At 43.6% G+C, this 26544-nt stretch overlaps 1 protein-coding gene across 8 annotated transcripts in view; it reads left to right on the top strand.

Moving 5' to 3' along the window:
• PAK5 (p21 (RAC1) activated kinase 5) overlaps nt 1-26544 on the top strand; it is a 261295-nt gene that overhangs the window by 132321 nt on the left and 102430 nt on the right. For 7 of the 8 annotated variants that reach the window (XM_029593513.1, XM_029593518.1, XM_029593519.1 and 4 more), the window contains exon 2: nt 7586-7809. In XM_029593513.1, coding sequence (XP_029449373.1) covers nt 7606-7809 — 204 coding nt within the window. In that variant the 5' untranslated portion in view covers nt 7586-7605. Of the gene's footprint in view, nt 1-4769; nt 4910-7585; nt 7810-26544 lie in introns of those variants that run through there. The other variant, XM_029593515.1, reaches the window with a different exon arrangement.

Here is a 26544-nt window from a genome sequence, read left to right as displayed (position 1 = left end):
TGCACTGATTCAAAGAACATTTCACATTTCACAACACAAACAGACCCACCAGACAGCAACACTGCAAATTCCTTTGCCCAAACAGTCTAAGCTTAGCTCCACTAAAGCTTGGGCCTTCTCCTTAGCCGGGCCCGCCCTATGGAACAAGCTCCCTTCGTCAAGAATCATGTCCAAAAAAATTTAAACAGAACCTGAAAACCTGCCTCTTCAAACAAGCATACACTTAACGGCACTCCTTCCCCTCTGCTTGACTCTTGACCCTCTTCACCTCCTTACCCCCACCTCCTACCATACAACCCCCTTAGTTTAGCCCCCTTGCTTTAATTTCTCGCCCTCCCTCCTCCTTTCAACCCCCCCCCAGTTCATCCTCTACCCCTTATATCCCTACTTTCTTTTTGTTGTATATTATTCTATATAATTTGTTAACAGTTGAGTCTTTATTTTATGACCTGTTATCTAGCTGTTGCTTAATTTTATGCTCCTAGTTCTATGTTTCACTGTAAAGCCCGTTTTGCTGCATTTCGCTTATTGTGAACCGATGAGATGTTCCCAACATTCATCGGTATATAAAAACTACTAAATAAATACATAAACAGTCATCCCTTATCTCTCTGGTCTCCCTCTCCGGGGGAGTGTCTCCTGCCAGTTCGTCATCTAATGCTGAAATGGTAGGTTGGGAAGGGGCTCAGGAGAGCCTGGAGAGGGATGTAGGAGGACCTTGGGAGAGGGGACAGGATCACTTTGGGGAAAATGTTATGATTGCAGCTCTGGGAGGTGGGAGGGGAGGAGATTGAGGCCTTTAGCTTTTGGGGGGGGGGGGGGAATTTAATTTGATGGGAGGAAATTGGAAGAGTAGTGTTAATCTGAGTTAACTGTCCTTTTAACTATGGTCCAATTAGCACAGAAAACATGGTGTACTCCAGAACTCAGAGGCATCAAGAGGGAAGTAACGGAATCGATTTGGACTTGTTGTGTCCTGTTGATAAGGTATGAAGAGAACCAGGCCAACACTGAACCAGTTATCCTGAAGGAGCGCAGTCTTGAGAGTAGGATGGAGTGATTGACCATGGCTGAATGCAACAAGATTACAGCCTCTTGATAAGATTGTTGTGGCTATCGGCCATGGAGGACCACGGCCAACCCTCCCTACCTTTTCCGCCACGAGCTGCTGCTTCTCCCAGTGAGCGCAGCGACCTCCGCTTCAGGGCCGGCCGACCGTGGCCTGCCATGTGGCTTTGAACGCCGCCGCCCTGCTTCCTGCGGAGCTCTCCCTAGGCGCGCGTGTGGGAGGCTCCGCCTCTTAAAGGGCCCAGGCCGGGAAACTCCGGTCCAGCCCTTTCCGATGACGTCAAGAGACAGGGCTATTTAAACCAAGCCTCAGTCCTCTCTTGCTTGCCTTAGCAACAGGTCATCTCCTCGGAATGCTAGTTGCTGCATTGATTCCTGCCTGAAGTCCTTCTCCTGATCCAGCTCCTGATTCCTGCCTGAAGTCCTGCTCCCGATCCAGTTCCTGATTCTGCTCTGGTCCTCGCTCCTTCCTTTGGACTCCAGTTCCTGCGTCCCTCCTCAGCTTGATCTCCTGGTTCCGTCTCTTGGCTTGTCTCTCGTCTTCATTGTCTGCTGCCCATCTCGACCCCTGGCTTGGTATCTTCATCTCTGCTTGCCTGCCTCTGCCCCAGATCCTCTGACCAAACTCTAGTAATACATCTCCGCTGCCAGCCCTGACCCGGACTCCTGACCACGTCTTTGCCTCGTCTCTCCTGCTTCACCAAGGCAACCCGCACCTAAGTCCTGCCGGCTCCAGTACCCAAGAGCTCAACCTGCGGGGAACGAGGGCTGGTATAGGTGAAGCTCTAGCTGGGTTGACCTCACCTTCTCCACCTACCGGCGACGGGAACCACGTAGGGCTGTCCCTCTGTGGTAGCACTAATCCCCGTCCCGGCTCAAGGGTTCACAATCACAACAAAGATGATAGTTTATCTGAATTTAGCCAACCAAATGGCGCTGAATATCAGCCTGTATACCTCACTATTTCTTCCTCCTACCTGGGATCTGAGCAATATTTTTGCCAACTGCACCCACTTAGTCTCTGTGTTTGCCACTACCAAAGTGGCACAGTATATATACATAGAATTTTCAAAGGTGCACATGCGGTTTTGTGTCAGCTTGTCTGCGCACACAAATATCTCATGCAAAGTGTAAAGGTACTTTTAGCACACATGCGTTGCACTTTTTAATTTTTTTTTTAAAGAAAACATGCATGGTTTCCCTTTGAAAACTGACATAGTGTTTGCAGCCAAAAGTGTATGTATACATTGCAAACAATGTGGGCTATTCAAAACTGCTCCATTTCTATACTTATTCAGTGGTATATAATATCTTGGACTTTTTTTTTCACTTTTTATACATTTTCATATTGCCATGGCAACACATTTTAGGTGAACCTTTGTGTTTGGAGGCGGGACGCAGATGGGGTGAACATATGTTCACCACACATATTTTAAGTATTTTGTCCCTCGTGATAGTTCCATTTGAGAACTGAAAGGTTGGAAATTTGTTTTCAATAAATGTCTATTTAGAATTATACGTTTTTAGCATGTCAGATATATTCTGAGAGGTCCATATTCAGCCGCTGTACAGCTAGAAAATTTAGCCAGATAAATTTATTGGGTTAAATTTGCACGGATATTTAGCAAGTAAGCACATTGCTGAATATCTCCAGCTATCTTAAAGTTAGCCAGATGAGTTTATCTAGTTAACTTTAGAGCAGCTGTTTGGGTATTCTAAAGTTATCTAGCTATACTAGCCGGATAACTCTGAAGATCAGCATTTATCTTGTTAAGTTACTCTGCCCCAGAATGCCTTGTCCCACCTCTGAGTTAGCCAGATAAAAATGTATCCAGCTGACTCGGGGGCCGGTCAGCACTGCAGGATTTTCAAATCCCATTTTTTTGTCTGGTAAAGTCCGAGCTTAGGCAGGCAAATAGTTCTGAATATAGGACTCTATCTTACTAATTTCTCCCTCTGCCAGAGATCTCATCAGTATTTTTACCCACTTAAAGCCTTTGTGTTTGCTCCTACCAAAATACCACAGTTTCAATTTGCTTCATGATTTTAAGTTAGTAGGAAGCCAAATAACTTTTCCTGATCTTATAATGGCAAGTGATGTAATGTGAATGCCAGAATAGATATGAGTGATGACCTATACGTGGAGAAATGTATAGAGTGTGAGGCAGCGATATGACTGAAATGCATGTGCAGTACTTTCTATGATATAGATGTGAATATTTGTAGTAAAGTCTTCACTTTTATGTAGGTGAGTCATTCTTGATATGTTATCTGAGCAGTTTCACCGTAGCGTATGAGTCTTCGGATCTTCTTATAGCTCTGAAAATAGTACAGTTTCAAGAATGCTTCCTTTAATTGAGAAGATAAGGTTTTTAAAAGGGTTTGTATAAAGTGTATGAATTGCAGTGTTGAGTGTTTGAGGTGTAGCTGAATAAGTGTGAGAGACAGAGGGAATAAAGATGTGAATATAAGAAAATGTTAAGTTTAGATCAGTGAAAAAGAAATGATATGAATGTTCTGTAGGCTAATACAGTCACTAGAGTACTGAATAATGGTTTTTCAAGGGTGAGCCCTAGTAGGAAAAGAGATGCTGACTCTTTCAAAGCAACTTTTTAATAGAAAACTTTAGCTAGTGTTTATATTTAGAAGGATTCTCTTCTTTTACTCTTTAGTTACCAATTTAAAATAGTTTCAAGAGTGCTAAAATAGTTTTTAATAACTAATAAGAGTAAAAGAGAGAATTGGTTGTGTCTATCTTTGCTATATTTTCCACAGCACAAAAAATGTTTTAAAAATGTCTGAATGACTTCCACGTAAAATATCGGCACTGTTCTAGCTTGGATTTATGTCAGCCCCAAGTAGAAGTAAATGTATTCTGATGTGAAGGCATTCAGAAGTAAATAAATTATGCATGTGAATCAGCGTTCGTAGGCAGGTCCGTGGGCGCAGTGGAGAACATTAAGGGAGCTCCTGTACTGGTGCCTAGTCCATGACCCTCCAAATATCTTTTTTAGGCTATGAATAACTCACAAGTTATCCAGCTAAATGACAGTATTGCCGGAACTTATCCAGCTAACCTTTATCCAGATAAGTCATTCTCCAGCTAAAAATTATCTGAATAAGTTATGGGGCATTCTGGAGTGGGGATGAGGTAGCTGGAAAACTTAATCTAGTTTACCCCCTAAACGTTAGCCAAATACATTTTTTGACTAACTATAGCTGGCTTCATGAGCAAGTCTAGTGTTATCCGGGAACTTTGTGACCGATTCACCATTCTGAATACATTTTAGTGACTCAGGCTCTTTAGGCTTAATCAGCTACATTCAAAAGCTGGTTGAGTGGCAATAGTGTATAAAAAAAAATGCAGTGCAGCTCTGGTGGCCTGATTCCCCAACCCTCCACTCAATGTCTGAAAAAAGGATCCTGCCGAGCCATCCCCCACCCCCAAACCCTTTTTAAAATTGACATGGCATAGGTCCACTCATTGGCATCTCCCCAAACCACTCCTTAGTTAGCCAAAATAAGATAGGAATACCTCATCCTCTACTTCTCTGCCCCCACCCCTAACCCTCACACAGTCGATACCTTACTAAATCCCTTTCAGCCGCTAGAATTACGATACGCTCCTCCACTCCCAGTGGTTTGCTGCATTGCTTTGACACTGTCTATCTCCTCTGTAGGCCAATTTCAGTCACAGCTTGAACCATGGGGCCTACAGCGAATAAAAGATCCCACACTGTTCATTCCTGCAGACTGAAGCCAGCCAGCAGAGGAACCGGAAGCAAGTAGGAATGTTCTCCTCTTGCCCATCAGGGGAAGATCCATCAATCAACCTAAGGAAGTGAGAGAGAGAGCAAGAAAGAGAGAGAGGCTAAGGAGAGACAGCAGTAGCAAATGATGATGTAAACACTGGTTGTTAAAAGATGCTGGGGCTTGTGAGTCAGGCAGTATTAGAACCAACCCAGGTATTTAACACAGATATTCAACCTACTTCAGGTACCAAAAGCATGAAATAATAGATCAGGCCTGTAGATCGTTAGATAAACTGTTGTATAATTTGATAATAGTATCCTCCCAGACATAAGAAACTTAAGAAATGCCATACAGGGTCAGACCAAAGGTCCATGAAGCCCAGCATTCTGACCCCAATAGTAGTCAATCCAAGTCACAAGTATTTGGCAGGATCCCAAAGATCTAGACCTTCTTGCTCACAATCAGGTATACATAGCTAATAATTGTTTATGGATTTTTCTTTCAGGAACTTGTTTAAACCCTTTGAACCCAGCTACTTTCCTATCACCACATCGTCTGGTAACAAATTCCACAATTTAATTGTGTGCCAAGTGAAAAAATACTTTATCTAATTTGTTTTAAATGTGTTACCTATTAGCTTCATGGAGTGTCCCCTAGTCCTAGTACTGTTTGAAAGGATAAATAACTGTTCCTTGTTTACCCATACTTAAGATTTTATAGACCTCCATTACATCTCCTCTCAGCTGTCTCTTTCTCCAGTTCCGAAGAGCTCTAACCTATAGCTTTTCCTCATAGAGGAACCGTTCCATCCCTTTTATCATTTCAATAACCCTTCTCTGCATCTTTTCTAATTCCATTATATCTTTTTTGAGATGGGGCAACCAAAACTGCACACAATACACAAGGTACGGTGCCACCATGGATTTTCACATGGAGGCATTATGATATCCTCTGTTTTATTTTTCATCCCTTTCCTAATAATCATTCCTTTTGCATTATTGACTACCGTCATGCACTGGGATTAGGACTTCAAAGTATTGTCCACAGTAACTCCCTTCCTGGGTGGTATTGCCTTATATGAAATCCAGCATCATGTACCTATAGTTTGGATTATTCTTCCCCATATGCATCACTTTGCACATGTCTACATTAAATTTAATCTGCTATTTAGACACCTAGTCCTCTCTAGTCTTGCAAAATCCTTTTACAGTTTCTCACAATCGGCTCATAATCAAATTTGATTAAGTTCAATCCTCTGCGTATTTGATCGTTCCTTTTTCCATATCACATCAGTCCTAGAATAGTTCACTGGGCTACGCCACTATTTACCTTTCTTCATTAAGAGAAATGAGCATTCAGACCTATTTTCTATTTCCTATCATTTAGTCAGTTGCCTGTCCTCAATAGGGCATTGCCTCCTATACCATGACATTTTAATTTCCTAATGAATCTCTCATGAGAGATTTTGTCAGATGCATTATGAAAATCTGGATGCACTATATTAACTGACTCACCCTTGCCAACATGTTTGCTAACCCCTTCAAAAAAGACTTCTCTATACTAAATTCATGTTGTCCCTTCCCCATTAGTCTGTATCTGTCTAGAAGGCCAATAATTTTGTTCGTCAAAATAGCTTCTACTATTTTGTCTGGCACTGACATCAATCTAGAATTTCCAGGATCACCTCTGGAGCCCTTTTTAAAAAGGGGCATTATGCTGGCTACCCTCCAATCCTCAGGTAACCTAGCTGATTTGAATAAGAAGTTAGCAATTACTAATAATAAGTCTGTTTTACCATCTGGTCTAGGTGATTTGTTACTGTTTAGTTTGTCGATTTGCTCTATTATATCTTTTGAGTGCACCATGATTTGATTCAGTTTCTTTGAATCAACACCCTCAAAGAATTTTTCTGACCTAGGTATCTTCCCAACTCCCTCTTGAGTAAAGATGGAAGCAAAGAATGCATTTAGTTCTTCTGCTATGACCTTGTCTTCCTTGAGTGCCCAATTTACCCCTTTTTCATCTAGTGGTCCAGTTGACTCCCTCACAGGCTTCTTGCATCAAAAGTATTTGAAATAATGTTTTGACTATGGTCTCTCCAGAAAGCTTCCTTTCAAATTCTCTTATGGCTTGCCTTATTAATACTAATTACATCTAACTTTCCTGTTCTTATGCTTTTTCCCATTTTATTTTTTTCATCCAACTTCCAGTTTTTGAGAGATGTCCTTTCACCTCTCCATTTAACAGTGCTGGCAGTCATGGGGTTTTCTTTCTACCTTTTTTAATGTATTGAATTCATTTAGTCCAGGCTTCCAGGCAGCATCCACACTACATTCACTTAACCCTTGCAATCTCTCCTTTTAGTTTTTTCTATCTAGTTTCCTCATTTTATCATAGTCTCCCTTTTAAAATAAAAAAAAGTAGGATAAGTGCCGGCCACTGAGTGTGGCTAGATAGTCAAAGAGTGCCATTTGTCTGACCATGTCCAAACTTAGCTGGACAAATGGGGAAGAATTTAGATCTCATATATAGGGGAAACAAAGTATTGCTTACTAGTGCAGTCCCAGAATGAATTGGAAACTGCAGATACATCTGTGTGTCTTAACTCACCCTAAAGCTAAATCAGAGTCCCGGCTAGTATTCTTCCAGTACTTTTATTTCTCATGAGCAAAACAATTTAAAATAGATAGCCTCAGAGTTTGGATAATAATGAAAACGAATAACTGATGTTTTAAAGAAATGATTTTTTTTGTTTGTTTTCTAGATCTGCCAAGCTTGCCCACCATGTTTGGAAAGAAAAAGAAAAAGATAGAAATTTCGGGGCCTTCAAACTTTGAACACAGAGTTCACACGGGATTTGATCACCGAGAACAAAAGTTTACAGGACTTCCTCAGCAGTGGCATAGCTTGCTGGCCGACACAGCAAACAGACCTAAGCCTATGGTGGATCCTTCATGTATTACACCAATACAACTTGCGCCTATGAAGGTATGGTACAATTTTACCATTGCTGACTACTTTACTTGCAAGCTTCAAGCATGAGATGGTAGAGCAGCAGCATTTTACAGAAACAACAAGTATTTCATCCAGAACATTGTCTTGGAAGACTAGATCTTTACCCATAGAGCTAAGTTTTTAAGAAATATTTCTGCTTAGTGTACATTTCAAAGTCCCCTGTTCAGCAGGCAGGGTTGACATCTGAATTTTAATGAAGACAAGTGCATGCAGATTTTTTTTTCTTTAAGAGAGATTGGAGTAACAAATGTGTAGGTCTGTCTGTACTATTGTTTGTTTGTTTTTTAACAACTAACCATTATTTTCCCTTCATTGGGCCTTACTCAGAAAATACTTTATCCCATTTCCCTTCATCGGGCTATTCACTTCCTTTTGTAGTTCTAGCTTTTATTTCTGTGTGGTCTCCAGTATTGCATTTCTCTAGCTGTAATGTTGAACGAATTGGACCTAGACAGCCTTACATTTCAGGGCCTTATTTAATTAAGATTTGTTTTCCAAGGGCTTAAAATGGGAGAAAGTCCTTTTTGGATAAGGCCCTCAGAATTGATTTAGAAAGCCCTGTTTGATACCACTGCCTGTTGGACACAATGCAAGTAATCCATTGCTAATCCTGCGGTATTTGTGGCTTTGTATGCATTCTTGAAAACACGAACCCTGTACCTTGTACCATACATGCCCTGTATTTTGATTACTCTGGTTATCATGAGGCTTCTTCATGCAGATAGATTAGTAAGGCATTTTAGCTGTACTATTTTTATTTATTCTAGGTTATAGATTGATCTCTACAGGGCAAGGTATTGTTACAGTCTGCAGCAGATGTAAGATAGTGGAAAACTTGCTTCCTTTATATTTGTATTTTTATAATGTCTGACCTTAATCAGAGGTAGTTCTCTGGCTAAGAACATTTTTCATTTATTTTCATATAAACATTAATTTCCCTTTTTCCATTTCTTTGGTTCATATTCACGAACATCTACGATTCATGAAAAGATAAAGATTTTTGCCCTTATTCCATCCAGCTTCAGTCATTCTTAGCAATACTTGAAGGTTGTGACATGTATGTACTAGGAAGCGGGTGACTTTTGTTCTTTATTCAAATAAATTCAGATTTCCTTGTTGTCTGCTACACCTCTTAGTGCACACTCCATAACCATATGAAACAGTGGGGATGACGGTCCAAACCCTTCTCTGAAAACTTAGCACTGATCTAAGATCTTACAGCGCGTGTTTGATGTGCCTCTTGGGCCACGGCAATTGCTGCAGAATCACGGCAAGCTGCTCGTTGCGTGCCTTCCTGCTGGCTGCTGCCGGCTCCCTCCCATCCACGGGCGGCTCCCTCCGCTTACCCGACTCCCAGCCCAACCTCCCCTGCCCACATCTCCTCCCGCCTGGCTGGCTACTGAGGTTGATGCCGATACTGCGCCATTCCCATCCAATTGCTTTGCGGGTCTGTTACGTGTGAGGCGTGTGTGGCACAAGTAACAACTCTCCGCTTTCATGCAACAACGGAGTTACTTACTTATTTATTATTTATTTACTGGCATTTCTTGCCCCCCTTTCCAATTCAGCCCGAGACGGGGAACAAGACAACATGCATATGTACATTTTCTTCTCTCAGAAAGGCCGATACAGTACAACCTGCCCCTGGATGCGCGTTTTCCCTTACCCCTTGTTCAGTAAGGGGCGGAAAATGCGCGTCCAACCCGCGGCACCTAATAGCGCCTTCAACATGCAAATGCATGTTGACGGCCCTATTAGGTATGCCCGCGCGATACAGAAAGTAAAATGTGTAGGCAAGCCGCACATTTTACTTTAAGAAATTAGCGCCTACCCAAAGGTAGGCGCTAGTTTCTGCCAGCACCGGGAAAGTGCACAGAAAAGCAGTAAAAACTGCTTTTCTGTGCACCCTCCGACTTAATATCATAGCGATATTAAGTCAGAGGTCCCAAAGGGTAAAAAAAGTAAAAAAAAAATTTTAAATGGGCCGGCGGCTGTCAGGCCAAAAACTGGACGCTCAATTTTGCCGGCGTCAGAAACAGGTGGTGCGGTAGAAACAGCCGTTTCTACCGCACCACCTAATTTAAATACAGAATCGCGCGCACAGGCGAGTGGCCAGTGCGCGCGCCGGGAGAGCGGGCGTTCGTCCGCTCTCCTGCGGATTTTACTGAATCGGCCCGTAAGTGAAGTCACATGGAGACATGGATAGGAAGGCGTTGCGGTGAGCTCAGTGTCAGTTCCAGCCATGGAAGGAGTAGCAGCAGTGGTGAAGGATGGATGGGAGTGGAATGAAGGATACAGCATTGAAGCTGCTGGTGGGGCAGTGAGGAGAGCTTACAACATCAGCTGGGAGTGGGGAGGGATGAGGGTGAAAGCATTAAACCATGGCTAGGGGGAGAAAGGCAGCATAAGAAAGAGGAAAGATAGTAATGGGGGGGGGGGCAGCAGTTGGCTAGAAGTGGCTTTGAGGTGCACAGGGCAGAGAAATGAAACTTCAGGGGAAGGAAAGCAGAAAGGATTGGAAAAAAGAAGAGATGTGAGAGGGGAAGGCTGCAAGCATTGGAATATGGCGGTAAAGGCAGAAGAAAGGAAAGAAAGAACGGAGGGTGAGGGAGTATAGAATAGGGGTTCCCAAACGTTTTGGCTGTGCCCAGGTTGGGGCCCATGTCTATCCCCTCCACTGTCTTTCTCCATCCCTTCCCACAAGCCTACCCCCACACATTTCACGTATTCCCCCAAGCCCATTCCCTCTCTTTCTCCCCCACTCCAGTCAGTCCCCACCATCCCATTCACTCTTCTTCTGACCATAACCAGTCCCCACAAATCTATGCTCTAGCCTGTCCCAAACTTTCCCACTCTCTCCCTCCCCAGCCCCAACCCACCAGTGCCCCTCACTCTCCCCCAGCCTTTCCTCACCATTCACTCTGTTTGCCTACAGCCTTCCTCCACAAGTCACTATTTCTCTTGTCCCAGCCTTTCTCCACCTCTCGCACTCTGTCCCCCACCCTTTCCCCATAAGCTGTTCTCTCTTTCCCCAGCCCAATTCTATCTCCCCCAAGCCTGTCCCCACTAGTCTCTCTCCCCTCTCCCTAAACCACCAGTCTCTCTCTCTGGTCCTCTTTTCAGCCATTCTCTACTCTGTATTTACCCCTCCCTACCCCACAACTCTCTATCTCCCCCCACCGCCACCACCACTAGTCTCTTTCTCTGTCTTTCTCTCCTCATTTTATTGCTGCTACACTGCTGATTCGGCCAATGCTACTGTTCCCGGCTGCTGCTAATCTCGCCTGAGCTCCTGTTCCCGCTACCACTACAGCTGTTCCTGACCCTCTATTAATTCCACTACTTTCTGGCCCACTCAGACTGCTGCTAATCCCATCACTGCCACCAGTATACCTTCTCCTGTCTCTCATAGGCTGCCCTGATCCTCCTGCCATTGCTGCTGTCTTAGCCTGCAGGTGAGTATCACCAATGTTCTCACTGCTGCTGCTGCTGTCTGTGGTCCATGTGGATTACAACCCCAAATTCAGTCTTTTCTTTCCTTTCCTGTGGTCCGCGGACCTAATATGATGGCTTCACGGTTCACCAATGGTCTACGGACTACTGATTGGGAATCACTTGTATAGAATATAGGGCTAAAGAGAGGAGAGAGAGAGAGAAAAAAAAACAGGATACACAGAGAAGTGAAGGTGGCTGGGAAATAAATAACCTTTGGGAGGAGGAGAAATAGAGTGTTGTGAGAGTGGGTGGGGTAAGAGGAATGATAGGAAAGCAGAGAATAGGGAGTGAGGAGAACAAGCAAAGAATCATAAGAGAAAAGGAGAAAGCCAAATAAATCTGAAATGAAAAAGTTAAGAGGAAAAATAAATTTTCAGTTGTACATATTAAGAGAGCAATTTTCAATTTCTCTTCAGGATTTGCAGCCTCACTGCAAGCTCAGGGTCTGATTCATCAAGGTATTTTTCCCTACACACAGAACGGTCAAAAAACCTTAGGGGTGAATTTTAAAAGCCCTACATGGATACCAAAGCCGGGATATACATGCACGTTGCGTGGATTTTAAAAAGTGCCCATGTATGCGTGTATCACTCGCTACGCGCACATGTCGAACGTTCAGGAAAAGGGATGGGGGTGGGCGTGGTCTGGGCAGGGCGTGAGTAGGTCGGGGAAGGCCAAGAGATGTGCGCATAAATACTTATGTACAAGGGCGAGCAGCGGAGGCCCCTGCCGCGTAACTTTATTACTGTTGTGGATGGCGTGTAAGTACAAAAACAAAAAAATCTAGGCTAGTCAGTGGGGTTTTAAGGGTTGTGGCTAACAGGGGGAAGGGAGGCTAATACGTTAGGGGACTTTGGAAGTGCTATCCCAATATTGGGCGAACTTGGCACGAACTGTGTTGGCAAGCGTCCCTTATAAAATTCCTCCACTTACGCGGTGGACGCAGCATTTGCGCACACATACACGTGTCCATTTAAAATTGTGCACACACGTAGGTGTGTTCAGCCTATTTTATAACATAAGCGCATATGTTATAAAATGAATGTGTTTCTGGACACAAACCGGCAAATGCGCAAACATGTGCGTCCGCGTGGCTCTTTCAAAGTTACCATCTTAGGGGTCGATTTTAAGCCCCACGCGCGTGTGGTTCCCGGTGCAAGTGCACATGGATGTGCCGATTTTATAACATGCGTCCACTGGCATGCGCATATTCTAAAATCTGATGGCCGTGCACACGTTTGCCGGGTTTCAAAATCCGTTCGCACATGTGCAGGCGTCCCGCAACTCGCGGGGGGGGGGGGGGGGGGAATTTTAGCAAAATATGTGCGGTGACACAATTGGGCTTCCACCAGTTCCCTCCCAGTCCGCTCCATTTAAGGAGCGGACTGGGCGGGAACTTTCCTATCCCTAACCCTACCCTTCCTACCTCTTCCCCTCTCCTCCCCGACCCCTAACCTAACCTAACCCTACCTATCCCTAAAATGTGTATTTTAATACTTACTGCTCCCCGGAAGCAGAACTAATCTCCTTGCGCCAGCCGGCTGTCAGCTCGTGCTTCCCCGGGACAGCAGCTAATGGCGCTGTCCCGGCCCCTCCCCGCTCAGACCACGCCCCCGTCCCACCCCTTTTGTAGGGTCCGGCACTCCGGTGCGTGGGTTACGCACATGGCCGGGCCTGTTCTAAAAGCAAAGCATACATGTGAAAGTACACAGAGAGATTTGAAAATGGGACGATTTTCAAAATGCATTTTTATGGGTATGCATGTGTTTCGCCATGTCAAAACCTTTATTGCCGCCTAAATGATTATAAAGTGATTTTATTCTTTTTATGAGAAAATATTTTAAATTAGGATTTTAAAGGGCCAGCCCTGTAACTCAGGCAGTGGTGCAGTGCAGGGGGTCTGGGTTCGAATAGAGGGAGAGAAGATGTCCATCATTACTGTAGTGACTCCTGCTGGACAGTGAGTGTCACTGAGGGTTCACCTCAGAAGAAGCACCACTCCAACTCTCTAGCTGGCAGGGGTACACCGAGCCCTATCAATTTTGGTGGGAGGGAGGGGGGTTGAAGGTGATAAAAGGGAAAAAGGATTTTGAATAAACCTGGCTATTTTATGAATACTGCGTAATGTATAGCAAATGCAAATATATATATATATATATATATATATATATATATATATATATATATAAATATGCCACAGAATTGCCTCAGAGTCTCAAACGTTTGTGCAGAATTTTGTAACCCTTGCCACAGAATCTACCCCTCAGCTACCTTAGAAAACTAAGGTAGCTTGCTTGTAGCCTTATGGCTAACAATTACGTAAAAGATGCATGCTTCGAGAATTACCAAGGTTGCTTTTTTTGGTTAATCTGAGCTGTGTTAGCCTTTATAAAGGTTTCATATCCGCCCGACTACTTTGTTGGTTTTCTTGTAACTACTGTTATTGGTGGGCTGGCATGTTTCTCCCTTTCTGGCATCTATACAAAGGCTTGCTTCAGCACAGAGTTAATGGAGGCATTCAGTTTCTACTCTGCTGGTCTGCACCCTGCAGCATCTGCCTGATTTTGGAAAGCTCGAGATGTGCTACAGAGAGAATATTTTGATTTTTTTTTTCCCTATTCTCCAAAGGAACCAGTTATTCTTCTGTCTGTCTTCTGTCTTTCTCCTAGCCTGGATGAAAAGGTACCTCTGAGCATGCTTAGCAAAGTTTCAGCATCATATTCCTATCTTCCAAGTGTGGCAAAGGGAAGGCAGAGGAGAGGATTCCTGCATGTGGGAAAGTGAAGCTTTTTGCTTCTGATTTAGAAATGAAGTCTGCAGCAATCAAAGTGTGGCGCCTCCAATCCTCAGTTGTCATGAATTCATCAAAGCTAATTACTGAGATTCCCAGTTTCTTCAGCCATCACAGAGGTCGTAGCCTACTTCAGAGTATTAACCAAGCATGCAAAATATTTCACAGGCAGGACAGTTACAATTGCTATGTTTGTATGTGCAGGAGAAAGAGACAGAAGGCGTGCGGGAGAGTAGAGTGTTTTATCTCATTAACTTGTTATCAGCAGTTCAGTTCTACAGCTTGTTCTATTTCCAGTCCAATCCTTTTATACAGCACAGGGGTATATCCATAACAATATGTGCATTTTGCTTTTGCTACAACTCAGAATTGTGTCATGTGTATGGTACATAATTGCTTCAAAATTGACATTACTGTGGCCAATAGGTTTGAATTCCCTGGTGTCTTTAACTGGACTCTTGGTGAGATGTGATATCTTTGAGTGGACCAGTGCAATTTAAATGATGCAGTACATGAGCTTTCAACCTGCAAATAGAAACATAGATATGACGGCAGAAGAAGACCAAATGGCCCATCCAGTTTGCCCAGCAAGCTTTCACACTTTTTCTCTCTCTCTCTCTCTCTCTCTCTCATACTTATCTGTTACTCTTGGTATTTAGTAACCTTTTGGTTCTATTTCCCATCCACCCCACCATCAATGTAACCTTTTGGTTCTATTTCCCTTCCACCCCTGCCATTAATGTAGAGAGCAGTGCTGGAACTGCTTCTAAGTGAAGTATCTAGCTTAATTGGTTAGGGGTAGTAACCGCCGCAATAAGCAAACTACTCCCACGCTTATTTGTTTACCTAGCCTGTGCAATTCAGTCCTTGTTGGTTGTCATCTGAATATAAATCTTTTCTTCATCCCCCCCCCCGCCGTTGAAGCAGAGAGCAACTCTGGATATGTATTGAAAGTGAAGTATCAGGCTTAATTGATTCCGGGTAGTAACCGCCGTAACAAGCAAACTACACCCATGCTTATTTGTTTATATGCACTCTGAGAAGGGAAATTTTAAAAGGAGTTACACGTGGAAATGTAACATACTATCATAGCAATTTTCAAAAGCCATTTACATGTGTAAAGTGCACTTACGCTGTATAACCTAAAGACAATTCAATGGCATATATTGTACCAATTTTCAAAAGCCCACTTACATGGGTAAAGTGCACTTATACGGTATAACCTAAAGACGATTCAATGGCATATATTGTACCAATTTTCAAAAACCCACTTACATGGGTAAAGTGCATTTACATGTGTAAACATTTAAAAAAAAAATCAGGCCCTATGACCTTTCCCCAGGTTGCTAAAGAAGCAGCTCTTCCATAGCGCTTTTCAAACAATATTTTATTTGCCTTTCATTTATTTTTTTTGATTTATACTTCTGCTCATCCAACAGGCTTAATTTGATTTAATTTGGTGTTTTTATTCCATCTTTCAAGGTTCAAAGCAGATTACATAATGGATATTCCGTCTTTTTAGTGCATTATACTGTATTCTAGGTTAGGAAGTATTAGGAAGAATTACATCATAGGCAGTCTGCATGCGTTTTAATGTGATGATACAGTAGATGACATTGATGATTTGCAAAGAACAACTTACTCAATTAATTCAGCTATTATTTACATTCAGTGTGCATAGTCAGAATCTGTTATAGATGCTTCATTCAGTAATTATTTATATCCAGTGAGTGTAATTGCTGCTTAGGTTGGATTTAGTGTATTGCTGGTTTGTATGTACTGCAGTATGTTGATAAATGTAGGTTTTCTGGGAGGTGCAGGGAAGACGAGGATGATGTTGGCCTGGTCTGTAAAGAGCTATGTTTTTGGTAGCCATTGATTCCGTGTTCCATAGTTTTGGTGCTGCTTCTGTTGAAGGCTCTGTTTCTGTTTGTTTTTGTTTAATCAGAGTCTTTTCAGGGGTGAAGCAGTCAGTAGTTTTTGACAATATAGGATTTTTTTTCTGGGTGATATTCTTTTACCTTCTCACTTAGATATGTGGGGCCAATGTTCTTAAGTGTTTTGAAATGTGAGGGCTAACAATTTGAATTTGATGCATTCAGAGAACAAAGAGTAAACAGCAAAATACAGAAATCAGTCTTACAGCCCACATGTAGCAGAAAAATCCACCGAAATCAAATAGCTGTAACACCTCTGTGCCCAATTACCTTGCAGAGATGTTCCCTGGTCCGAGACTGGCCTGGCAGCAGCCCCCTCAAGCAGGCCGTCTCGGTCCTTGTATACTTAGCATTTGTTGCCTTCACCTGGAGAAAAATGTGTTCGTGGGTGGGACTGCCGTCCCTTAACCCCAGGAAAAAAACCCCAAATAGGACTGTAAACAAGGCTGGCAGTATTTGCAAGTGTGTGCAAGTTTTATTAAATTATACAACTATAAATATCTACAAATTATCAACCGGCATATTTATCTCCTTTAGAATATTGGTCCTCACCAGGAATCACCATACAGGAAAGAAGGAATCTCTTCTGCTGCTCTTGTTCCACTACACTGATCCTCCCTCCCTTTTTCCTTCCCCACTGTGCCCCGAGTCTCACATATCTGCAGGATTAAACTGAGCCGGCGCATGCTGCATGTCATATAGGAAGGATCTTTCTTGTCCACGATGACCCTTGACTCTGCCTCTGCTCCATGAGTGTACTCCTATCCCTACTGGATGGACCAATGCTCCACCTCCTCTTTATTCTACGTCTGGGTCTCTGCCTCACAGGGCAGAAGCGGCATGTGGCAGGACTTGAACCAGAGTCTGCCCAGTCAAAGACTGGTGCCCTGCTATTGAAGCTACAGATTACCTAACCTGAGGCAGACCTGTGTTTGCCTGGAACACGGCCTCATCTCTGCGGATCCGGATTGGGGGGGGGGGGGGGGGGAGGGGATTTCAAAAGGGGAGGCTGGGAAAAACCCAGGGTTTGCGAAAATTGATGGCCGAAGTTTGCACAGTGGCATTAGAAAGTAAAGTTCCACCAGTGAAGTAACCTGTAGTGAATCTATAGCTCATGTGAATCACTGTTTGTGGAAAATTGAGCACTGGCTGTCTGACAACACATTGAGCTGAACCATAATAAGGCAGAACGTTTATGGTTAAAACAGCCCCATTGGTAACTGGATAGTCCCAAGCTTCAGTCTTTCAGAGAAATAGTCATGTTATTTGGTGTGGCAAAAATAACAAGAGATAGGTGGCACCTTATAGACTAACCAATTTATTGAGGCATGAGCTTTGGTCAAATTGAACCTGTTCTGGGACTCTCACTGATCCCATGTTAGAGAAGAAGTCCTGTTTCCCACAAGGGCTGGCTCTTAAACATTCCAGTTTCCATCTCTCAGCGGAGAGGTTTCCAGACTTCTTTCTCAGGATTTTCTCACCATTGATTAGTACGGTTAGTACTGAAATGTATTTGACTCTCTCAGTTTACATTGTCACTTGACTAGTGAGAGGAGGTTGGACCTATGGGTTAAGTCAGACTCTGTCGAAGTTTCCTAATTGGACATTCAGCAAGGGGTTGGTACGGTTGGGGTTTTTCCCAATGTCGTTCTCTTCAGTTCCCTGCAGTCCTGGGATCTGCCTCCTTGTATTTTTTTTGCTGCTTCTGACTTCCAGTTGGAATGTCAGGGGGAGAAGCCATAGTGTGAAATGGAGTGGTCTTACTGTGTGGCTTCACAGAAAGCTATATGAACTTTTCCATGCTTTTTGCCAGAATCCTGGTGCAATGCCTTTGGCTTTTCATGCATCGATTGGTGGGCAATTGGGCTTCCCTTTTGTCTGGGCTTCTCCTGCCAGGTAGAAGGATATGCCTGTCATAAGGATGCTTAGTTGTGTGGGCCTCAATCGAAACTCATCACTGTGCCTGGGGTCTTGGCATCATTCTCCCACCAGGAGAGGTAGCTATTTTGTTATTTCCACTCCATTTGACCTGAGAGGCCAGGTCTTTTGTTGTAGTCATTCGGCAGGTGGGGTCTGCCACAGACCCCCAATGCATTTTTCCCACTTCCTCGAAGCAAGTACTTGGGTTCTGTGCCTGTTGTTTGCTCTTCAGAATCTAGTGATCCACAGTTTTTTTTTCTGGAGGGCTTTCTATATCTAGATTGCCTATTCAGCTGGCTTTCCTTCACCAAAGTAACTGTGCGGTCTTAGTCCAAGAGCTTTTTTTCTTTTAGTTAGTGATTTGTGCATTTTACTGTGCCCAGGAGGATCTAGACTTAGTAGGGCATGTCAGGGCTTGCTGTGCGGTAGCTCTGACTACATTGGTTTTTGTGCGGCGAAGTGGGATTCTCACCCTGAGTTCACAACACACCCCTGCTTTCAGTGGGGACCATTACTGTGCGATGAGGTTTTTGTCACTCTGTCATACAGGTGGCTTTTAGGTCTAGAACTCAACTCCTTTCCCTTCTAGACCCTGTTACAGTTGACCCCAGATGCCTCAAAAAAACACAAAAAAATAATCATGCTTTAACAGAGGAAAAGGGGGATAGAGTGGTTTCTTCTACTAACCACTCAGGTGGTGCCTTTCACACTTTGGTATTTTTCCTTTATATTATTTTTGGACAACTTGGGAAATCAGCCATGTATGAGGACAGCCATCATGCTTGTCTTCAGAGAAAATAAAGTTACTTTCCTGTAACAGGTGTTCTCCAATGGACAGCAGGATGTCAGTACTCAGGATTCCCTCCCACCTCCCCTGGGAGTTGGTTTCTCCATGTCTTAGATTTATTATGGATTGAGGGGTCCTGCCTGGGAGGCAGGGAGGTGAATATAGCTGCACATGCCCCTTAGAGCATTCTGAAAGCTGAATAATCTTTGAAATCAAAGTTCCATGCTGGGCTCTATTGGATAATGTCACCTGAGTGTGAGAACTGGCAACCTGCTGTCCATCGAAGAATCAAACAAGAAAATAAGATTTGGTTATAGAAAAAGAACTCTATATGTATTCCCAAGCAACCGTCATATTTGGCCACAGTGAGCTGGTGGCTTATATGTGCAAGCTCGTATAGCTACTGGGCTTGACTAATCATAGGTTGCTGAGAAATTAAGAATGCTGACACTGTGCGCAAAGCAGACTATTGTGTGAGCACTTATCTGGTTCCACAGATGACGAAATGGTGTATATGCTCCTGAAGGACAGCTCCTTCAGGAGCAAGGAGCTGTCCTTCAGGAGCATATACACCATTTCGTCATCTGTGGAACCAGATAAGTGCTCACACAGTAGTCTGCTTTGCGCACAGTGTCAGCATTCTTAATTTCTCAGCAACCTATGATTAGTCAAGCCCAGTAGCTATACGAGCTTGCACATATAAGCCACCAGCTCACTGTGGCCAAATATGACGGTTGCTTGGGAATACATATAGAGTTCTTTTTCTATAACCAAATCTTATTTTCTTGTTTGTTGTGGATTTTTGGTTATTTTTGAGTCTTTTGGTACTACTAACGTCCATCAAAGAATAGCATATTTCTCCGAAAAAATATTTAAAGTTGCTTAAGAGTATAAGTGCGATATCGTCCAATCAATAGCAATAGGTGACCTTAAATGATCTTAAAATCATTCCTATATCTACACTACAAATTACTGAACCAGTGGATACTTCAATAAACCATACATTTTGCCCGAGTACATACTCTATACATCAATTTTAAGAGCCCCTGATGCAGCCGTAAAGGCGAAACTCGGCCTGAGTCGGGCGGGTTCTGTTCAATTGAATAAATCTTCTTTCCAAGGCATCGGTCTTGTTTTCTGTTTTTCTCACATCCGTGGCCACTCTAGACCGACTACCGCTTTGCTTCTTGAGGCTGAAGATGATGCAGGCGTGGACGAAGGCAAGGCAGGCTAAAGACAGGCTTGGACAGAGCTGTACTGAAGACAAGACAGGTGACCTTTTGCTGAGGCAGTGCTGTGTCGCATGGCCGGGGTTTAAATACCCAGTCATGTGACATCATCAGGAGGCACTGAGAGTGTGGGTTCCCACCCTGGGGCCTTTATAGCTTGGCACATGCTGCACGCTTGCTCCTAACAGCTGAGCAGATGCGGTGGCATTTCCCTGTCGTATGGAGCGGCAGTATTTGGCTGGTGGCATCTGGGTGAATGTAACTGCTCACGAGGCCGTCCTGCGAACGGTAAACTTACAGCAGTGTAAAACTTGTCTCTTTTCAAAGACCTTTATGCGACTTTATTGTGTGCATTGCTAACTTTGTTGTCCATTTTTGTCAGTGGGGCCAGGTATTTACAAAAAGGGGTGAGGTGTTATATTCCAAGCTATAATTTGCAGACCCAATCTGATATTCTATGTGTGGTTCCCTCCAGGAAGGAACTGAGAAAGATGCTGTTTAGGAGGAGGATGTTCATAACTCGAGCACCAGAGCTGTGGAACTCAGTGCCACAGGAAATAAGATTGGAAACAAACCTTTTAGCATTTAGGAAGAAAATAAAAACTTAGTAATTTTAATTTGGAAAAGCAGAGTACTTGGATTTTTATTAGTTTGATTTGATGTTTTATGATTGATTTTATGTTGTGATGTATTTTATACGCTATTGCTTTTAAAATATGGTTTTTAAAATTTTTTGTACACCACTCTGACCAGACTATTTCTGCTTCAGTGGGTTAAGAGAATCACTAAATAAATAAATAAATAAATAAATAAATAAATAAACAAACAAACAAACAAACAAATAAATAAAATAAACAATTAATCTCAGGGTTGATCCCTGAGTCACTTACTGCACTCTCCCCAGAATGAATTCCATTTATTACTATATTTAAATCCTCAACTCAATGTGCAGCGGAGGTCAGAAAAGCAAACAGGAGTTATTCAGAAAGGAATAGAGATTAAAACTGAGAATATCATAATGCCTCTGGGTAGATCTATGGTATGACCACACCTTGAATATTGTGTGCAGTTTTGATCACCCCCCTCTCCAAAAAGATAGAGCAGAGCTAAAAAAGATACAGAGAAGGGCAATAAAAATGATGAAAAGAATGGCAGAGCACCCATATGAAGAAAGGCTAAACAGGTTAGGGCTCTTCAGCTTGGAGAAGAGAAAAGTGAGGTGTGTTCTAATAGTAGAGGTTTGTAACATCATGAACGGAATGGAACAAACTAATAGGGAATGGTTATGTCTCCTTTCAAATAACATTAGGAATAAAAATACTTCATGAAACTAACTGGTAGTAGATTTAAAACAAATTTAAGAAAGAATTGATGTATTCAACATACAATTAAGCTATGGAATTTTTTGCTGGAAGATGTGGCCAACATTAATAGTATAGCTGGGTTCATAAAAGATTTGGACAAGTTTCTGGAGGGCAATTATTTGCCAGACAGGAGAGGAGATTGCCAGCTCTTTCATCTGGGAATAAGCAATGAGGAAGGAGTCTTCCTATTCAAATCTGCCAAATACTTTCAAGTGATCTGATTGTGCCACTGTCATAGACATGATTCTGGGTCTATGGACCACAGATCTGGCCCAGTGTAGCTCTCCTTGCATTCTTATTTCTAATTTTTATCATCCATTTACCTTCTTTCAGGGCCTGGATATTATGATGTACAGCTGCTGCTGCTTCTTCTACTTATTTTTGGTCACTTCTCAACCTATTTTCTGCTTTCATCAACATTTTACTTTATCTGTGTAGAGAGGCTCCTTTACATATAATTCATTATTCTAGAGTCTGCTGAAGTATATAATGATCTGGGTGGGGGAATAATCAAAATGTTTAGTGTAAACCAAAGTTTCGTAGTTTTCATGTGGTACGATTGTATGAGTGAATATTGTAGTTAAGATTCTGAGGTTGAAGTTTAATGTGTATGTTCCTTTAAATACTTGGTCTCTGATGATTAGTAGTCCATAGTGAGTGGGTAATAGGGATGTGCATTTGTTTAAAACAAAAGTGCAATGCGCAGTGAATAAGGCTTATTTGTTTCATTTAGGAGGCCTTGAACCGAACTGGTGGCCCCCGAATGAAATAAACCATATTCGTTCATTTTGTTTTAAACTTATGCATCGTGCCTAAGTCTAGGCCTGAAGCTGGGGCCTCGCCTAGGGCATACGCTGAAGCCCAATGCAGGGGTCATTGCCTAGGCTTAAGCATGATGCTGGGGTTTCAGCGGAGGCAAGGGCTGATGCTGGAGTGGCCGCCGAGACACCTGAAAATACAATTTTTTAAAAAAACCCTTACCTGATCTCTCTGGTATCTGACAAAGACCGGGTCCTGATGCTGGGGCCTCAGCCTAGGCCAGGGCTCAGAACCAGGCCCAACGTCACGACCTGACCTGAAGGCCGGGTCCGGATGCTGGGTATTCAGCCCAGACCCAGACCTGATGCTGTGACCTGACCCGGAGGCCAGTTCCCAACACTGGGAACTCAGCCTAGACCAGGGCCCACACCTGGGCCCGTTGCCGTGAACCTATCTGAAGGCCAGGTCCCAATGTCGGGGCCTTGGCACAGACCCAAGCCTGATGCCGCGACCCAACCTGGAGGCCGGGCAATGATGCCAGTACCTTGGCCTGAACACAGGCCCGATACAGTGACCCAACCCAAAGCCCGGGTCCCAATGTCTGGGCCTTGGCCGTCAGGCCCAGGCCTTGGAGCCTAGGCCTGGGAGCTCTTCTTCTTCAGTCCTCTTCTTTCTTCACCACTTAAAAGCCAAATGGCACCATATGCTGGGGTTGCGCTGGAGTTCATTAACTCGGGTGCATTCACCCCAGCAGACGGTGCCATGTTGATATATGGTAATTCCGTTCACAAAAATTGAACCTTCCCCTAGGGTGAATGCGATGGAATTATTTAACTCCAGCATGACCCCAGTGGACAGTCATTTTGCTTTCAAGCGCCAAAGAAAGAAGTGGACCAAAGAAGAAGAGCTCCCAGGCCGGGCTCCGAGGCCTGGGCCTGACCCAGGGCCTAGGCCATGGCGTCGGGACCTGGCCTCCAGGTCTGGTTTCATCTCTGGGCCTGCGCTCGGTCTCCGGGACCTGGCCTCTGAGTCAGGCTGAGGTGTCGGGCCTGGGCACGGGCTCCAGCCTAGGCCAAGACCCAAGTATCAGGATTTGATCTCCAGGTCAGTTCGTGGCATTTGGGCCTAAGTCTGGGCAGAGACCTCAGCATTGGGACCTTGCCTCCAGGTTGGGTCATAGCATTGGCCCTGAGGCTGGGCCAAGGCCCCGGCATCAGGACCTGGCCTCCAGGTCAGGCATTGGCCTTGAGTGGGCCGAGGCCTTGGCCTGTGCAAGTCTGAGGCTTTGGCCTTCACCTATTCGGCAGATCCCCACTGGACCGGTTAAGTGGGGACTGGGGGGGTATCCTGGCCCCAGCATTTTTCTGGGAGGGAGGCTTCTTTTTTTTTTTTTCGGTCTTTTTGGTTTTCTTTTTTTATTGTTTGATTCATTTTTTTCACAGAAATGATATGACTCACACAATCCATGAAGGAAAATTCGTGGGGGAAAAACCTCCCAAAAACAAACCAAAAATGAAAACAAATTTTGTTCCCTGACACATCCTTAGTGGATAATATAAAAGAGGGCACTTTTGACAGGTTTTTGCTCTTTTGGTTCCTACCCTTTCCAGGCTGAGGTGGATAATAGGGACCTCCAGATATGTCATCTGCTGGAGTCGCCAGCCTGCAGGATAGTAGGCCTGGGGACCCTCCCACATAGGAATGGGGCCCTGCAGAGCCTCTTCTCCTTAAGGGGAGAGGCTCATAGCCACGGAGCAGCATGAGTGGGTATTTTTCCTCCTCCCGAGGAACTGAGCTGAAGGTGAAGAGAAATAGAGGCCATTCCTCTTCCTGAGGAAGTGAGCCAAATGTTCTAGAGTGGCGTGAGGCCTAGGAGAGGAGTGTCCCAGAGTGTCCCATGAAGTGCAGTGGTCTTGGGAACCAGCACCTCGGAAAGGTGTTTATGAAAAGTCGAAGACCATGGGCGTGTGAGTAGTTTATGTAAATGTGACATGCATTAGGTCCCTTTTGGATGTGAATTTTGATATGGGTATGCTAAAGTGTAAACCCCTTCCCTACACAGGGTTGGGTTAGAAGTATGGTCGAGAGGAGTTTGCAAGTGTAAATTAACAATTGTTTGGTTTAAATTTGGTGTAAGCAGTAAATTTGGTGTAAGCATATGTTCCCAGAAGGATTCGGCTAATATATTTAATTCACCTGATTGTGAAGCCCATGAAATTCTGATAAATTCACTGATTACAAATGTAAATTCTTTCACATCCATGTATATATAGTAGTTGTTGGCTGGTTCATCCAGAGAATAAAGTTGATGTTGAGGGTTTGAAACATAGTGTCCGTTCCTCTTCTTTTGCTAGCATTATTGAGATGCATGGGAACAGAGTTTCATGGAATGGATTTGATAGGAAATACTCCCTATCCAGTCAGAGAAGAAGGTGACTTGGGATATTCACGCTGTCACCGCACAGATGCTTCACCATCTGTATGACCATTTTACGAACCCACAAAATCTAAATTTAGAAGAAACGACCCGGACAACATGGAAGTCCCATTCTATCATTTTATGTACCTTGTCAGGGGGTGTCACATCTGGTTGCCCTGTCCATTGTATGCCCAGAGCTGGATTTAAGATTTTAGCACCCATAGGCAGAGTGCCACTGTGGCACCCTTTTGAAGTTGTGGTACACATGGCCCTAAAGCAGGCAGAAGCAGGCTCCTCTTTGCTTGGATAGTTGGAGCCTTCAAAATTTGGTACCTAACAATCCCAGTTGTCTGCTGACATCCAGAGACTGGTCTGTGTAATCAGGACAAAGCAATGTACCAGAGAATTTTTGTTTTGTTGTATTTCATGGGTAGGAGAATATTCACAGTGAAATAATAAATTAACCAAAAAGTATAAACAGAAGTTAGCTAATTGTGCAATAATTAATGTGACTTTGTGACTCCTTTTTTAATATTACAAACATTAACACATAAAAGTGAAAAAGCTTTGTATATCAGTTTAGATTTAGCTATGCTTACTAAAAAAGATTTTGCCAAATAAATATTTCACTTCTAACAAAGGCTGTGTGCGCCACAAACTTAATGCATTTATACTTTTTGACATTCCACATATTTTGTATACACAATTGTTTTCTATACGGTAGTTGCTCTAAATTTAATTGCAGTAATGCTAATACAAATCTGCCATCTAGTGTTCATAGTGTAAAACGTGCATTCCATTTTAAATGATGCTGGAACTAGATTTTAGATTCAGTAAGTGGTGAAATGAATATGTAAGATAGTCTAGTAAGATGTGTCATTAAACCTGAGTGAATAAGAAAGCTAGGTTTGATTCAAACACAGTTTCACTGTTATATTTAAAGAGGAACATTTTGACATCTAGCTTCACACATATACGCTTTGGATTGGGGAACTTGTACTACACTTGCTAAAACGTCTTCTTACCAATTGTATAGGGAATTTAGAAGTTCCCTTCCATACTTTAGGATGCAGGCAGATGCAACTCGGTTAATATGATGCACCAAAAAGTACCGTATTGCATCCCTTTCTCTAGATGAATAGAATGTACTTCTTACTTCCCAGTTCATCTCCTCCTTTCACTATCCAGGCGATAATATAGTGGTCCATGCTTGAACAGGTCAGCCTCACCTCCAGCGGTGGATTCATGATGTCGGACCGGCCCGGGTATTTGCCGCCCAGGCCGGCCCAGGGCACATCATGTGGTCTGCCGAGCGCGGCTCTTTCACGGCCGCTCACGGCAGACCACGTGACTGGAGCGATCGGCCCACCAGGGGATGCCCGATCCCCCATAGGCCAATCCGCCCCTGCTCACCTCCCTCGGAATGAGTGAGGTCCAGTAGTAACCTTTGAAGGGTTATTCAAATGAGAAACTTTTACACCCTCTCAAGATGACCTTCCCTGAATTCCTGGATCCAAAACGATCTCAGAAGAAAGATAAAAATAAAACCAGCTTCAAAAGATAACACAAAAGGAAGAAAAGAAGGGGGCAAAAAAGTTCTTTCCCACATCAAAAAAGGTCAAAAGCCGGAATCATTGAAATGGGAGAAAGGCCCCTTTTCTTCTGACCCATACCCCGGGTTTCTTTCCGAGAAACCCAGAGGTCCCTTCCCTAATAATAGAACGAAAGCCACGAGCAAGCATGATAACATACTCTCTCTAAAGAGGGCAACTCAATTCCTCACCTTCAACATGGTGCCCTGGGCTTTTATAGGCCAGGAGTTCACCGGTTCATTCTCCCACATGGGGGAGTTAGAACCCAACTAAACTTCCTCTTTTCTGCACCCACTTAATTAATTGGCATGCCTCTTTAATAGAGACCCGGTAGGACTCTCTACATGTGTGACTGGTGAAGTCCGGGAACTTTATTAGGTCCTGACAGCAGATGGCAGCAAGAAATCTTTCATAC

Source organism: Rhinatrema bivittatum, chromosome 3, assembly GCF_901001135.1.
Source record: "Rhinatrema bivittatum chromosome 3, aRhiBiv1.1, whole genome shotgun sequence".
Taxonomy (NCBI): domain Eukaryota; kingdom Metazoa; phylum Chordata; class Amphibia; order Gymnophiona; family Rhinatrematidae; genus Rhinatrema; species Rhinatrema bivittatum.
The sequence above is the reverse complement of the archived record's forward strand: the minus strand, read 5'-3'. Positions and strand labels throughout refer to the sequence as shown.